This window comes from Mustela erminea, chromosome 11 (genome assembly GCF_009829155.1).
Source record: "Mustela erminea isolate mMusErm1 chromosome 11, mMusErm1.Pri, whole genome shotgun sequence".
In the NCBI taxonomy this organism is placed as follows: Eukaryota; Metazoa; Chordata; class Mammalia; order Carnivora; family Mustelidae; genus Mustela; species Mustela erminea.
In genome coordinates this window covers 61,405,661-61,420,340 of record NC_045624.1, presented here as the reverse complement: position 1 = coordinate 61,420,340, position 14,680 = coordinate 61,405,661, and the positions used below count along the sequence as shown (strand labels likewise).

General features: G+C 40.1%; 1 protein-coding gene across 2 annotated transcripts; it reads left to right on the top strand.

Moving 5' to 3' along the window:
• Positions 1–326: 326 nt before the first annotated feature.
• On the top strand, positions 327–4,224 carry ARL4A (ADP ribosylation factor like GTPase 4A). 2 transcript variants are annotated; one of them, XM_032305190.1, is made up of 3 exons: positions 327–434; positions 1,022–1,144; positions 1,595–4,224. In XM_032305190.1, exon 3 carries the CDS (start codon positions 1,686–1,688, stop codon positions 2,286–2,288), a length of 603 nt encoding a protein of 200 aa, XP_032161081.1. In that variant the 5' UTR covers positions 327–434; positions 1,022–1,144; positions 1,595–1,685; the 3' UTR covers positions 2,289–4,224. The 2 variants fall into 2 exon arrangements, with proteins under 2 accessions (XP_032161081.1, XP_032161080.1); XM_032305189.1 differs by having other exon boundaries at positions 329–434; positions 1,017–1,144.
• Positions 4,225–14,680: the final 10,456 nt, after the last annotated feature.

Here is a 14,680-nt window from a genome sequence, read left to right as displayed (position 1 = left end):
AGGCAGGCAGGGACGGTGGAACCCGGCGGGACCCGCGTGTCACTCGCCCCGGGCTAGAGAAAGCCTCTGAGACCGCTACTGCTCCCGAGGCCGAAGCCGGAAGCCCCGCCCGACCTCGCGGGTTGCCCGTCCCCCTTAGGCCAGTTCGAACGTGACCTTGTTTTGACGTTGCTAGGAGACCTGGCTCCCGCGCGCCCCCCTCTGGCCAGCGCCCCGCGAGCGCCGAAAGGGGGCGGGGCCGCGGCTGGCGCCGGGAGCTGTCGGCAGAGCACCGTTAGGCTTCCTAGCGCGCGACGTACCCCCGGCGTCTCCAGAAGCCGCGTCTCGTCTCCGGCCGCCAGCCTGGCCTCACGGGTGCCTTCCGGCAGGTACCACCGTGCTCCCCAGGGGCTGTGAGCAACAAGGGGTCCGGACGACGGAGGACTGTGAGTCAGGTGAGCCGCGCGGGGCAGGCAGCTGGTGTGGCCACGCCCTGCCGGAGGAGAGGAGCCGTCCGGGTGCGAGGGGGGCGACGTGAGGGGATAGTGGCGCGGAGACAGTGGGCCTGCCCCTGCGGGGGTCCCACATTGAATCATTCACGCCAGGAAGCCGGCGTGGCCACAGCCAGCACCCTCCGGCCAGCGGACAAAGAGTTAACGCGCCGGCGGTGACCGCGGGCCCCGGATGTGGGAGCCGCGCGGCGGCGTCCGCGGGCCGCGCTGCAGGTGCGCCGGGGCCGGCGTCGAGAGCGCCCTGGCGGCGACCTGATCGAGCGGCCTACGCGTTCCCTCACCTGGTGGGGCCGCTCGGCTCCCTCCGCGGGCGTCTTGTTTTCTAACTTAAGGGCAACAGGTGGTGCCTGTGGACCGAGAGAGAACCCAGCTCGGCCGCACTGGGAGCGGCATTTAACTCTCGCCAATTAGGGCGCTGGGGCGGGTGTGAATTGGACGTGCTGGCGCGGGTGACCAATGGGATTTGGGCTCATGGGTGGGCCGGGAGGAGTGGGCGTGGCCAGATTCTGAATTTACGGTTTCTAGTCCAGCAACTGCCAGAGCTGCGCGGAGAGCTAAGCGGAGCGGACGTGGAGTGTTTCTCCCCCAGGACCCCGCGTAAAAAAAGGCCCACCAAATGCTTTCTCATTTGGACCCAGACTCCACTTCCGGAGGTGAGAGCATTGTGCTATTTTGGGGGAAGCCGGGGGGCGGGGGGGGATAATAGTGACCTTGGGTATGCTCTCAAGCACGTGGAATTAGATCCCTGAGATAGGATTATGTGTTAGGGGGTTTGCGCCCAAAGAGGCATTTCTGTGGTTATTGCGAGTTGGACCAGATACTAATGACTAGGTTGTCTTCGGAATGAGGGCTTGGAGATTTGGGAACCCAGAGAAGTAGAGTAGTACGTGTTACTGCAGTTTTCGCGAATGTTAAAGAATTGCAATCACAGGGATTACTCTGTTGGTTGCCTTGGTTTGCATATGTTTCCTATCTCATTGGGTTTGTTTATTGAAGCAAGTTGGATTTTTCAAGTTCCCCGTCTTGCTTATTTAAGCAGGAAGAGAGGAGAACAGTTGTAGTACGTTGTTTCACCAGAATAACTTGTTCATTTTCACCCTCAGCACTCTGGTAGCTGGGATCCCCTAGGAAGAGAAGTTCTAAAGCAGTGAGAAGAAAGCATTTCAATTTGGATCACTTAACTTGCACCTGGAAATGGGGAATGGACTGTCAGACCAGACTTCTATCCTATCCAGCCTGCCTTCATTTCAGTCCTTTCACATTGTTATTCTGGGTTTGGACTGTGCTGGAAAGACGACTGTATTATATAGGCTGCAGTTCAATGAATTTGTAAATACTGTACCTACCAAAGGATTTAACACTGAAAAAATTAAGGTAACCTTGGGAAATTCTAAAACGGTCACTTTTCACTTCTGGGATGTAGGTGGCCAGGAGAAATTAAGGCCACTGTGGAAGTCCTATACCAGATGCACAGATGGCATTGTGTTTGTTGTGGACTCTGTTGATGTTGAAAGGATGGAAGAAGCCAAAACTGAACTTCATAAAATAACCAGGATATCAGAAAATCAGGGAGTCCCTGTACTTATAGTTGCTAACAAACAAGACCTGAGGAACTCACTGTCTCTGTCAGAAATTGAGAAATTGTTAGCAATGGGTGAACTGAGCTCATCAACTCCCTGGCATTTGCAGCCCACCTGTGCGATCATAGGAGATGGACTGAAGGAAGGACTTGAGAAACTACATGATATGATAATTAAAAGAAGAAAAATGTTGCGGCAACAGAAAAAGAAGAGATGAGTGGCGATTCTTTTTATATCTGTGTGGAGTAGGTTTTCTCTGGTCTGATGTTGACAAATGGAAGAGTGTCTACAGCCTGGTTTGCCCGCCTGCCCTCCTGGATGCTGATAAAGCTTTGTTTTGTTGAACAATCAGATGCCCAACTCTTTTGCCTTGTGGAAGATGAGTAAATGCAGTGCTTCTTAAAATGGTCTCTTATCCCTACCCCACAAATTTTGGTACTACCATTCTAGGAAGCCAAGCATGGATAGCGAATTGACCAGAAAACCAGAAAACAGTTGTGGAAATTTGACCTGAAGTTAGTGAAATAAAACTTTGAAGAGTGTCTGCCTAGTGTTTTGTCCTTACATCTTTTGGGGGAAGCCTTTTCCAGGAAATTGCATATAAGGTTTTGTATGTTAACATAAAATGCTAATGAATGGAAATGTTAAGATAGATTAATATATATACACGGTTATATTGATCACATTGGTCCAACCAGTAAGGGATAAGGAGGAAGTGTTTGCTTTTTTAAGTTTTGGCCAAATGAATTTTGACATTTTCTGGAATCAGATGATGTAATGGTATATCTTAATTCTAGACAATGTTTAAGTTGGTCTAACTTAAAATAATACAAATAAGGTATTGGGGCATATTCAAGTGCATGGATTCGTTTTCCTGACAATGCATGTTTCGGTGTGTAGTTTTTTACTTTTTAGAAGTAGCTATGCATCCTTCTCCATGGTCAGGTTTAAAACACCTTTTTTGGGGATTTAGGGCTGTTCTAGAAATAGTTTATTACCAGAAGCACTTTCACTTGAAGAACCTAAAATAATTTACTTAATTCTTTTATATAGTAAATTAGGGCATGTAGATTAATAAACGCATATGCTTGGTATATATGGATTTATGAAGAAAGCAATTGATGAATTCAGTCAAGAGGATGCAGTTCCAATACATGGTCTCTAACGTATTCCAACTGTAAAATACTTGTTTTATTGATCCTTGCTGGCTGAACACAGATGTGGTTTCATATATTTTTGTAGTGTTTTGAGAGGAGCAGAAGCTTTATAAACAACACCTGATGCACTGTGGAGTGAGAATGTAAGAGATGTCCTATAAGTGCTCTGAGCTTTAAGTTTTTGTTTACAATCTCAGAAGTGTTACGTAGGCAGTCCAGTTCTGATTATAAGGTAGGAAGAAATGATACAGTACTGCAGATAAGAATTAGGATTCTAGAAAATGAAGGGGAAAGTAGCAAAGCTATGTTTTGTGAAAATTCGCTGGTGCTGTTTACACTGGAATTCAAAAAGCCCTCTAAATTAAAAGGAGGAAAACCCTTTCCTAATTCTTATCTACAAGCAAGGACTTAGTTCCAGTGATCCTATATAAGCAACTCAGCATAATTCTATGTGTAAAGCCAACAGCTGTTTGTTCTGAAGATAACCAAAAGAACTGCACTTTGCTAGCAGGGTTTTATTTTGACTTGGGGTTTTCTGTTTTGGGGGTTCTCTCTCGTTTTCAGTGGTACAGTTTTTGGAACCTTGATTTTTCTTGTTACACACAAAATGAAGTAGCTTCCTGTGGAGCTTTCATTGTTAAATGTACCTGCACTAGTGACAGTCACTTAGAATGTTTATATTTATAAAAATGTGGATAATAACTACCAATAAAATACTGGAGGCACTAGGAGAACAGTGTTTGACTTTTGAGTTTTAATGTATTTCCGTTTGCTGAAGCTTTTAAGTGTGCAAAAACAACTGTGACAGCTGGGTTACATGGTTACATAGTCCCAGAGAAGTTTCGGTTTTCCTCAAGTGTGACAGAGGCACCAAAGGTCGATTTTTGCAAGAACGTTTTTTTTTTTTTTTTTTAACCTTTCACTAAATGAAATCATGGTATATATTCTCAGTATCACTAGATCTGTTGTGGATTAATAAAGCTTGCTGAAAAAAAATCAATGAATGGATTTAGATGTTTAGCCCACCTGTACTTCTTAAATACTTGCTGTATAAAATCGTACTGTTTTAACCATCTCTTGGGAGTTTCAAGTGTGTTGATCCTTATTTCGTAGCCTAAGAATTTGATAAGCAAATTCATGTTACCTGTTTCATATTTAGTGCACAACTACAAAAACAAAAATGGCATGAATATAATACTAGCTTTGATTTATAAAACACATTTTCAACTCCAAAACTGGTCATAATTTCCACTCCACTAAGGAGTCTTCCCAAAATACACCCTGAAGAGTTAAGACAGTGCTAAGGTACACTGTTTCTAAAGTATATTTCTAAAATATTTTTTGAATTTGAGGTTATTTGGTTTAATACTCAATATTAATCATGGTCCAGATTACTGGTCAAATTACTATCAAAGATAAGTTAATTATGATGTCTAGACTTACTCCTAAATGGATTATAAGCACTTAGGAAAAAAGTTTGTGTAGACAGCATATGTTCATTAATAATGGAAAAATGAATAAATCCTTGGAAGCTGAAAAGCGAAGTTACTAGTAATAAGTGGATGTAGAGAACTACTAGCCTGTAGAAGCATGATGGTTTTTGAACAGAGGGAAAGACCCAGACTTAGAATGTATGTTTGTACAAGGCATTTGACACTTAAACAGTGTCCGATTAATTATTCATACTGACCTGGAAGGAGGTCTTTGGTAGAGTGTTTCAAGGTCCTACTTAATACAAAAATTTCAGTAATCAGTAATATAAACACAGTGGTTTCTTGAGTGATCACAAAAGACAAACATTTTTTTTTTTTCAACTTTTGGTGATGTAACAGTCAACATTTAACTAAATAAACCTTGGAATTTTGAATATATCATTTGAAGTTGAAATTTTACATTTAAGGCTTAAATTCAGTAGAAGATTCTTAAATGGATAGTAGTGATGCTTGTATAACATTGTGAATGTACTTAATGCCACTGAGTTATATATTCAAAAGTAGTTAAAAATTGTAAGTTTTTTGTATATTTTACCACAATTAAGAATTTATAATACTAAGTGTACACTTAGTTTCTAAGAATCAGCCAAGAGTAGAGTGAGAGCATCCTAATTTGGAGATCATATTTAGTTGCAAATTTTGTGGAAGATTGGGGTGTTGAAAGTTTATATGAACAGGGTGCCTGAGTGGCTCAGTTGGCTGGGCTTTTGATTCTTGGTTTTGGCTCAGGTCATGATCTCAGGGTTGTGAGATCAAGTTCCCTGTTGGGCTCTGTGCTCAGTGGGGAGTCTGCTTGAGATTCTGTCCTCCTCCCCTCTACCCCCTTCCCTGCCCCCCTGCTCAAGTGTGCGGGTACATTCTCTCAAATCTTTAAAGCATGGTAAACTAATAATTGTAAAAATATTAAAATATATGATAAACATAATAGTCCCAACAAACCACAGCTGAAATATGTGTTAAATCTGTGTATGCGAATTAAAAACCTATGAATGCCTACAAGGGAGGCTAGTTTAGGAGGATACATGTATTGGCTAAAAACAGCTGGAGCTTTGGAGTCAGATTAGTGTTCAAATTCTGGCTCTCCAGCTATACACCTGTGACCTTTTGGCTTGTTATTTGAAACTTCTCAAAATGTGAATGCCCTGGGGCACCTGAGTGGCTCAGTGGGTTAAAGCCTCTGCCTTTGGCTCAGGTCATGATCTCAGGGTCTTGGGATGGAGCCCCACATTGGGCTCTCTACTCAGCAGGGAGCCTGCTTCCCCCCCTCTCTCTGCCTGCCTCTCTGCCTACTTATGATCTCTGTCTGTCAAATAAATAAATAAAATTTTTTTAAAAAATGTGAATGCCCTCCTGGGAAGATGAAGCTTGTCATATAGAATATTGAGGGTATGGAGTGAAGTAATGTGAACTATTTAGTGCCTCACCAAGTATATCATAAGAACTCAATAAAAGGTAGCTATTACCGTTAACAAGTATGGATCCATAGGTGTTGAGAGGCAGTTGGTAATAGCTAGAAAAATTTAAATTTGAACCTTAGCTCCATCATGTACTACTTTCGCTTGGGACGATTTCTTTTCCCTCAGCCTTAGTTTCTTCACTGGTAAACTGAAGCCTATGCCTACTATGTGGGTTTAATTTACTAAGTCTTAAATGAAACAATGTATGATATTTAGGGAATACCCGCCACATAGTAAACACTTAATGGATCTTTGTTATTAATGTCTAGAATATTTTTTGACATATATTTAAATATATTTTTAATATATTTAACATATATTTGTATATTTAATATATATTTAAAGTAAACTTACTTTGGAGGGGAATATTTGTGACACAAAAAGCTCTGACTTTGTTGTGTAAGCTTTCCTGCAGCAAGGCGCAAAACGGGAGCTTGGTGGAACTTGGGAAGGATGAAATGTACCAAATTCTCTTGAAGTCTGGGTCATTTCCTTAAATTTCTAAAGCACAGTCTGTTTTAGCACAATATTGTCTCACCTTCCCTTTTAAGATACAAAATTTAAAAACATGATTATTTTTTGGTATAGACACAAATAGAACACTTCACTGCAGAAATTAAAAAATCTGGAACTGTGTACATTGTGGTTCAGAATACCTCAAGATTGTTACCAGTTTGCAGATTTTATGCAATGATGAGTTGGGGTCTGTACGCTGACTCTTCAGTGGAAACTTGCCAGTATTTGTGGGCACATCTGGTAGATGGTGGTGATTTGTGTTGGAGGGACGGATACGTGTGTTGTGTTGTTTTCCAGTTACTTTCGGTTTGGGGTCAGGATTTTATGTGTTCTGCGTATGTTTTGCTAAAGCTGAGATTACCCACATTAGATGTGGGATTATAAAGGAGTTGAGTGGAAAATCCTGGGTTATTAGCCAAAATAAACCCATACTTTCTTTGGCCCTCTCTTCTCTGAGTCTGTAATAAGGAAGAAATTAAAACAGTGCCAAAATAGAAGTTATTATCTGGATCATTGTCCCCACCCCTTCCCTTCCTGTTTGACGACTAACAGGTAGTACAGCCGTGTGTGTGTGTGTGTGTGTGTGTGTGCGTGTGCATTTGCGCACGTGTGTGCTCCTCTAAGTGACTGAAACTGGTATAGGTTAACACCGTGATTCTCAAAATGTGGTCCCTGAACCAGAACTATTAGCATTACCAAGAAACTTACTAGAAAGGCAGATTCTCAGGCTATGTACTAGAGATATGAGTATAAAAGTTTGGGATTGGGCCTATCAGGTGATTCTGATTTTCATTAAAGGTAACTATTGAGTTAACAGAAAATCAATCCCTTACGCTAAAAAAAAATTGAATTAAGATAAATAATTCCAATATCATAAGATTCAGGCCTTTTTAAAAATGCTTTTTCAAAAATATGTTTGATTTATAGGAGCATCCAGGAAAACCTAGTTGAATGAACTCTAATCAAGCCATCAGAAACACCATCTTTTATGTGTCATATCTTATATATTTATTTTATACATGGGATGTATATACAAGAGAAGGGAGCTTTGCTTCTTCACTGTATGCTAAAGCTGAGAATAGCAGTGTAGCATTCTAAAAATGGGTGGTTGAAGAGAGATGCTAAGGTTGATTCATTTCAACGATGCTCTAGTTTTAAATAAAAATCTTAACCTTTTATTATGACAAATCTCAGACTTATATGAAAGTAGAATAGCATCATGAACACCCAAATACGCTCATCTGGTTTCAGTAATTACCAGCTCTTGGCCAATCCCCTTTACTCTGCATTCCCACCTACTGCCTTCTCTGCCACCTTTCTTCTCCCCCATCCCCCGTAATATTTTGAAGTCCTAAAAACTCCATTTTATTTATATACATTTTGATGTGTGTCTCTAAAAGATAAGCTTTTTTTTTTTTTGCCCATGGTGGGGCAAGGTGCAGGAGGAGAGGCAGGGAAAGAATCTTAAGCAGGGTCCACACCCGGCATGGAACCCGAGATGGGGCTTCATGTCACAACCCTGAGTTCATCACCTGAGCCGAAATCAAGAGTCGGGCACTTAACCGACTGAGCCAACCAGTTGCCCTAATAAGCACTCTTCTTAAAAACGATCTCAATATCATCATATGTAAAAGAAAATACTTCTCCTCAAACAATCAAATATCCACTCAATGTTTAGACTTCCCCAATTAAAGTTTTTAAGAGTTTTTTGCATTGGAAGACATCTGCCGTAGAACAGTCTGTGGTTGAAAAAGGACTCTTGCCTTTCTATCCCTGCTCTATATGATGCCAGCATGAATATGAATGGTCATTTGTTGCCATTTTAATACAAAAATGGAATAACCCAACAGCACATGTTTGGAAGCCATGGGTATCTAGTGGGCCAATGAATTTTTTTTTTAAATATTAAAATGAGAAATACTTTTGTCCCTTAATCCATCATCTATCTATCTGGGATACCCTGAATAGGTCAGTAACAAAAAAAAATTTTTTTGTTTCCTAGAACAACATTTTATGAAACTGGCTATACTTCAGAATGGCTTAAGGAGCTTTTAAAACTCCCTAGACTCTACCTCTGGCATTGTGAATCAATAGGGGATGGAGCCAGTAATTTATTTACTAGCTTTTTAACACTCCTCCAACAGCCAGATAATTGCTTTGTTGGGGATGACAGAGGGATGGTACATTTAGTGGCAGGAATAAAGAGATCATAAATAGAGCTGGCCAGGTGAGCAATGACCTAGGTGTCTTAGATCCTCCCTCTTTTTTTTTTTTTTTCTGTATTGTGGGATTTTCTATTGACTTGACATTGATGTCAAAATAATCAAACTCAGAACTTCGTGTGACTTAGGAATGTCTCAGATCTGACTGCTAAGGGTAATCTGAAAGAGCCCAGGGGAAAGGTAATATATGGAGTAAACACTTTTCCTTCATGGACCATATATATACTTTATGCTGAGAGATAAAAGGAATCCTAGAAATTTAAAAGTAGTCTTCCTCATCTCAGAAAAGATAGAGACCAGTTAGAGACTTAGAGGTAAGGTATTAACTCGTGCCTACGGTGTTGGTTTTCTGTAATCCTTATGGGAACTTTGCATATCACAGATTTCAATGATCATTTCGCAGCCAATTATTTTGAGACTAACAGGTATGATCAGGAAGAATCACAGGTGTATTGTAGTAACAACACCTAAATAACCAAACCCCTGACACATTTGATTAATAAACACTTTCAGTCTCTCAGTTCACTAGACAAAGATGGTTCGTTCCCGTTGCTCGGTCAGTCTGTCAGCAACTCCCCAGGCTGAAAACTGGTGTTTGTTTCAAATTTTACAGAGAGAGTTCTAATCATACTTGTGACATACTTTAGCTATGTGACTGGAGGAACGTTACTTAATTTTCCTGAGTGGCAGCCTTCTCACCTTAAAATGGTGATCCTACCTCTCTTACAGGGTTATATTCTGAAAGGCTTGTAAGTTATCTGGAATGATACTGGGCACATACATCCGACATTCACTCAAGAAGCATTTGAATGACTGCCTCCTGCCGCCAGGTGTTTGGAAGACAGCAGTAAGCAAAGCTGAGATGGTATGATTTCGGTCTCCTGCATAGAAAGTAAGCTCCAGCAGGGTTGGGAACGTAACCATTGTTGTTATCTCTAGCTCTTAAAACCCTGGGCAGCAGGGGCACCTTCTAATCGCTCGCCTATCTGCACAAGGAGCAAGTGAATGAAGCTTAGGGCTGATGTGGGAGACAGACAAATTGTAATAAAAAAACAAAGATAAAATGTGGAAAGTGCTATGAAGGAAACAAAGAGCTGAGGAAGGGACAACAGTAGGAAAGACTTTGTTTGACACAGTCCTTTGAGAAGGTTTTTCTGGCCTGTCCCAAATGCTATGGGAAGACTAGAAGGAAAAGCATTTCAGGCAGAGGGAACATTAGACCCAAAGGGCAATCACTAAATGGAGCTGATAACTGAGAGAAACTAGTCTGGTCAGAATTACTGAGAAAAGGAGAGAATGGCAGCATATGAAGTTGGACAAGCAGGGTAAGACATTTTTATCAGGTTTGACAACTGTGTTTTTAGTGCGAATAGTTGGCTTTTATTTAATCTTTGTATATTAAATACAAATTAGTATTTGTGTTGAAATCTACCATCGTATTTTTCCATTTGTTTGACCATTTCTGTTTCTTTTTAATGACTTTTTCCCTCCCTCCCTTTTGATTTGAGTATTTTATTCTTTTTCTAATTGCAGATTTTTCTGCAAGTCTTTTTTTGAAGCCATAATTAAAACATACATCCTTGGGGCGCCTGGGTGGCTCAGTGGATTAAAGCCTCTGCTTTCGGCTCAGGTCATGATCCCAGGGTCCTGGGATCGAGCCCTGCATCGGGCTCTCTGCTCAGCAGGGAGCCTGCTTCCTCCTCTCTCTGAATGCCTCTCTGCCTACTTATAATCTCTGTCTGCCAAATAAATAAATAAAATCCTTAAAAAAAAAAAAAGTTCTTTATAAAAAAAAAAACCATACATCCTTGATTTAGTGAGGTCCAATATAAATTAGCACTTTTGCCACTTCTACTTTGTGGACAATACAAAAACATAAAGGACTTTTAACTGCATTTACTTCCTTTGTAATAGAGAGGCTATTACTGTCGTGTATTTCATAGACAATGAAGAGCTTCTAAGCATAGCTATTTATTGCATTCTTATTCTTTCTGCTCTCTGCTTTTTCTTGAATCTCTTGAGGTATCATCTGGGATCATTTTCCTTCTGCCTGAAGAACTTCTTTTATTATTTTCTCTAATGTGATCCACTGACAACAAATCCTTCCAAGTTTGGTTTCTGAACATACATATTTTGCTTTTATTTTTAAAGGATATTTTTACTGTGTATAGAATTTTAAGTTGGTTCTTATTGTTTTTAGCACTTTAAAGCAAATATGTCATTCTAGGGGTACCTGGCTGGCTTAGCTGGTGGAGCATGTGACTCTTGATCTTGGGGTTGTAAGTTCGAGACCCACACTGGGTGCAGAGATTACTTAAAAATAAAAAAATCTTTTAAAAATAAAAATTTAAAAAGCATGTCATTCTGTTGTCTTCTTATTGTTGGGAGGTCAGTTGTTAACATAATTGTTTTGCTTATATGAGAGTAGTATGTCTTTTATTCTCTGGCCACTTATAAGGTTTTTCTTGGTGTTCAAATTTTGCAATTTGACTATGTGTCTAGGGGTAATTTTCTTTGTATCTCTTTTGGTTGGGATTTGTAGTTTTCCTCAATTCATGCATGTCCGATAACACCAGCATCTGGTGATCTGTGAGTCTATCTTGTGTTTTTTAATTATTTTTGCCCAACTACATTTCTGTTTTTTTCCTGACCGCCATACATCATAAATAAAACTTCAGTGATATTTGAGGCTCCGTAGGCTGTCATCCTCCAGAAAGAATTGACTTCTGTTGCTGGCAGCTAGCAACAGTCCATCTCTCTGGGCTTCCTTTTTCTTCTGGCTCTTTCTCCCAAATCCTTACTGTCTCTGCAGCCCTCAGATCCCTTCGGATAGATTTAAAAACACAAATTACCTAGCTTTTCCAGTTTGTCTGAAGTGGGAGGTTGGTCTGAAAGAAGTAAAAACAGTAAAATTGACTCCAGTAGCAATAAGGAAATATTCAAGGGTTTGATGGCATCTGATTCCTATTTTAGGATGATGGTTAAAATTATTATTTTGTCATCTCTTCCCTTAAAATGTCCCTGAAATTGCCTTTTATCTCCATTTCCACTGTTATCATCCTGTCCTGAACTCGAGTTACTAGCTTGGGTCTTGCTTTTATCTTGCTCTCTTGGGCCCTGAAGGCCATGCAACAAATCAAGGTTAGATTCTTTTTCCTCAGATCCTGTTTCTTTTATGTCTAGATCTGGAACCTAAAAAAAGCCATGCAGTCCTTTCACCTAAGTAAGTAGTTTTGGTCATGGCATTTTATCAGAGAGCAAGAGGCTCGAGGGGGCTAAGGAGCTTGTTCTGTCCAGACGGAGTGACAGGTTGGGCATCGGCCTCCTGAACTTCAGGAGGGAGAGCCCTGGTTTTGTTACCGACTTGGATTCTGCCTCAGACTGTATTTGCTGTAGCAGCATTCGTCTTCTGTTGCTGCTGCAGACAAAACTTGGCTAAAACTGAAATTATTAGAAAAAGTTAATATCTTCATTGCTGTTGATGCTCACAGGTACCAGAGTTGCTTGCCTGGAGCTTTTTTTCAGAGATGTTTGGAGATTTGTTTCCTGAGAGGTTTAACATTGGCCAGCATGATTGTTAGTAGTATTTTAGAATAGGAATCCTTTCTATTTATACATAAACAGATTTAATGTTATCACACACACACACACACACACACACACACACACACACACACACACGACACTCATGTAGATACACACATACCCGAGAATTTTAAGAAGGATATAAGACATTAAATTTAGTGCTTTGCAATTTTGATTATCTAATCTAAATATGTTTTTTTTTTTTAAAGGATCAGAGAAATTTGCTTCCTGGACTCCAGATTCTTTCTTTAACTTGATGTTTCCTCGGTACTATGATATTCTTACTCTGGGATGGTTTTCGGCACATCAAATGCTTAATTCACCTGTTTCACTGTATACTGGGCTTTGTATGTGCTCACAAGCCTGGACATAGATTAGGGGGGTGTAAGGAAGCAGAGCTTTTGTCATTTGTCTTAAAATAAAATGGCTATTAATGTTCTACTCATTAATCTATGCCCTAGTATCTGCCATTTATACTTACTAGATTAAAGTTTCAGTTCCATCTCTAATATACCTTAAATTCTTGAGATCACTAAAGTCTAGCTTACATATGTTGAGCAATAAATGGAGGCCCGCAGATCCTGGAGTGACTGATTTAATCCCCTGGATTTGAAATACTAGAATTCCAGACCTGACAGAATAGAAAAAGTTAGACCAAAATGGTGGTGGTGATACCTTGTAAGAGCTTAGGTTCTGGAACCAAACTGACTCGTCTAGATGTGGGTTTTACCATTTCTCAGCTGTCTACCTTTGGACAGATTGCTTAACCTCTCTGGCCACAATATTATCAACTGTAAAATCAGACACCAACACTATGCCCTTTTGGAGTTGTTATAAGGATTAAAATAATCATGACATGTTAAGTATTTGGAATCTTGTCCTGCCCTTAGTAAGTAATATATTATTGTTATTATTATTAGTTTAGCAATAAAATCTTTGAAGTGGCCCAGATATAATAGGGTTTGTGTGGAAGATCTTTGCAATCCCTGACATTCTGTCAATTAACGTAGTTTTCAGAGATTGTTCAGTGGTGTGAATGAGCTAGAATTCTCTCCAATCTGATGTTATTTAGATCCGTACCATTCTGCATATGGCAATCTGTGGTCCCTACACTAATAAGCAAATGTTTATTTAAAACTCAGTGTTGCGAGAGGGATGGGTAGATTGTGACGCAAATTAAACATGAGATAATTAAAGAGATTTTTCAAGAGGCAGCAGTAAAAGTTTGCTTCCTACTGCAGAGAGGAATGTTCTGGGAGGTCTGATTCCAAAGGAGGAGCAGCAAGCAGCCAACCACAGGCTCTGCCTTTCTTATGTTTCTCTGACTCCGTTTGTAATTGAAAGTCAGGTGGACAAAGGGCTTCTGTCACATCTTGGAAGTCACTAATATTTCTAAGTAATACATGTTACCACTTTAATTATACAGCCTTGCCGAAATGGTGTCGGCCTCAGGTTTCACAGGTGTAGTGTAATACCAAATTGGCCATGACCGCAAACAGGATGTCATTGTCATTCCTTTCAAACTACACAGCAGTCATCTGGTAATGTGTGAACACCTGGATTTGCACGTCTTTTAACCTGAAGCAAAAGGGAGAGGAATAGGCTGGGTCTAGTTTTGTCTTTGTGAGAGCTGGCCCATGGCCCTCCATCTTTGTATAAACATTGCATTTGGATATGCGCCTGTGTATATGTAAGTGTGTATTTTCTAGAACAACTCTTTGAGGGAACCATTACTTTTGCTGTATTATGGACAGCAACGTGGGTGCTAATGAATGTTAAGTACTAATAATAACAATACCAGTAATTTACAGGTGAGGCATTGGTGACTCACTACTTACTATGTGTTCAGTATTTAAATTTGGTTATGCAAATGTATCAGATAATTTCTTATATGAACTTAACTTTCAGGATATTCATTCATCATCAAGGAAGAACACTTTAAATACTTTTTGTTTTATTTTTTTACTTTTAATTTTGGAACAGTTTTAAATTTGGAGAAAAGTTACAAGAATTGAACTAAAAAAGATGAATAAGTATTTCTGTGCATTCTTATCCCAGAGACTTCATGCTAGGTTGGCCAGTTGTCTCAGTAATGTCCTTTATGACATGGGATGGAATCCAGGATTAATTGTGGTACCTGGTTATCTCATTTTTTCTGAAACAATTCCTTCTTTCTTGA

Bases quoted from the DNA above. Each gene is read 5' to 3' on its own strand.
- ARL4A (XM_032305190.1), top strand. From the start codon at position 1,686: ATGGGGAATGGACTGTCAGACCAGACTTCTATCCTATCCAGCCTGCCT.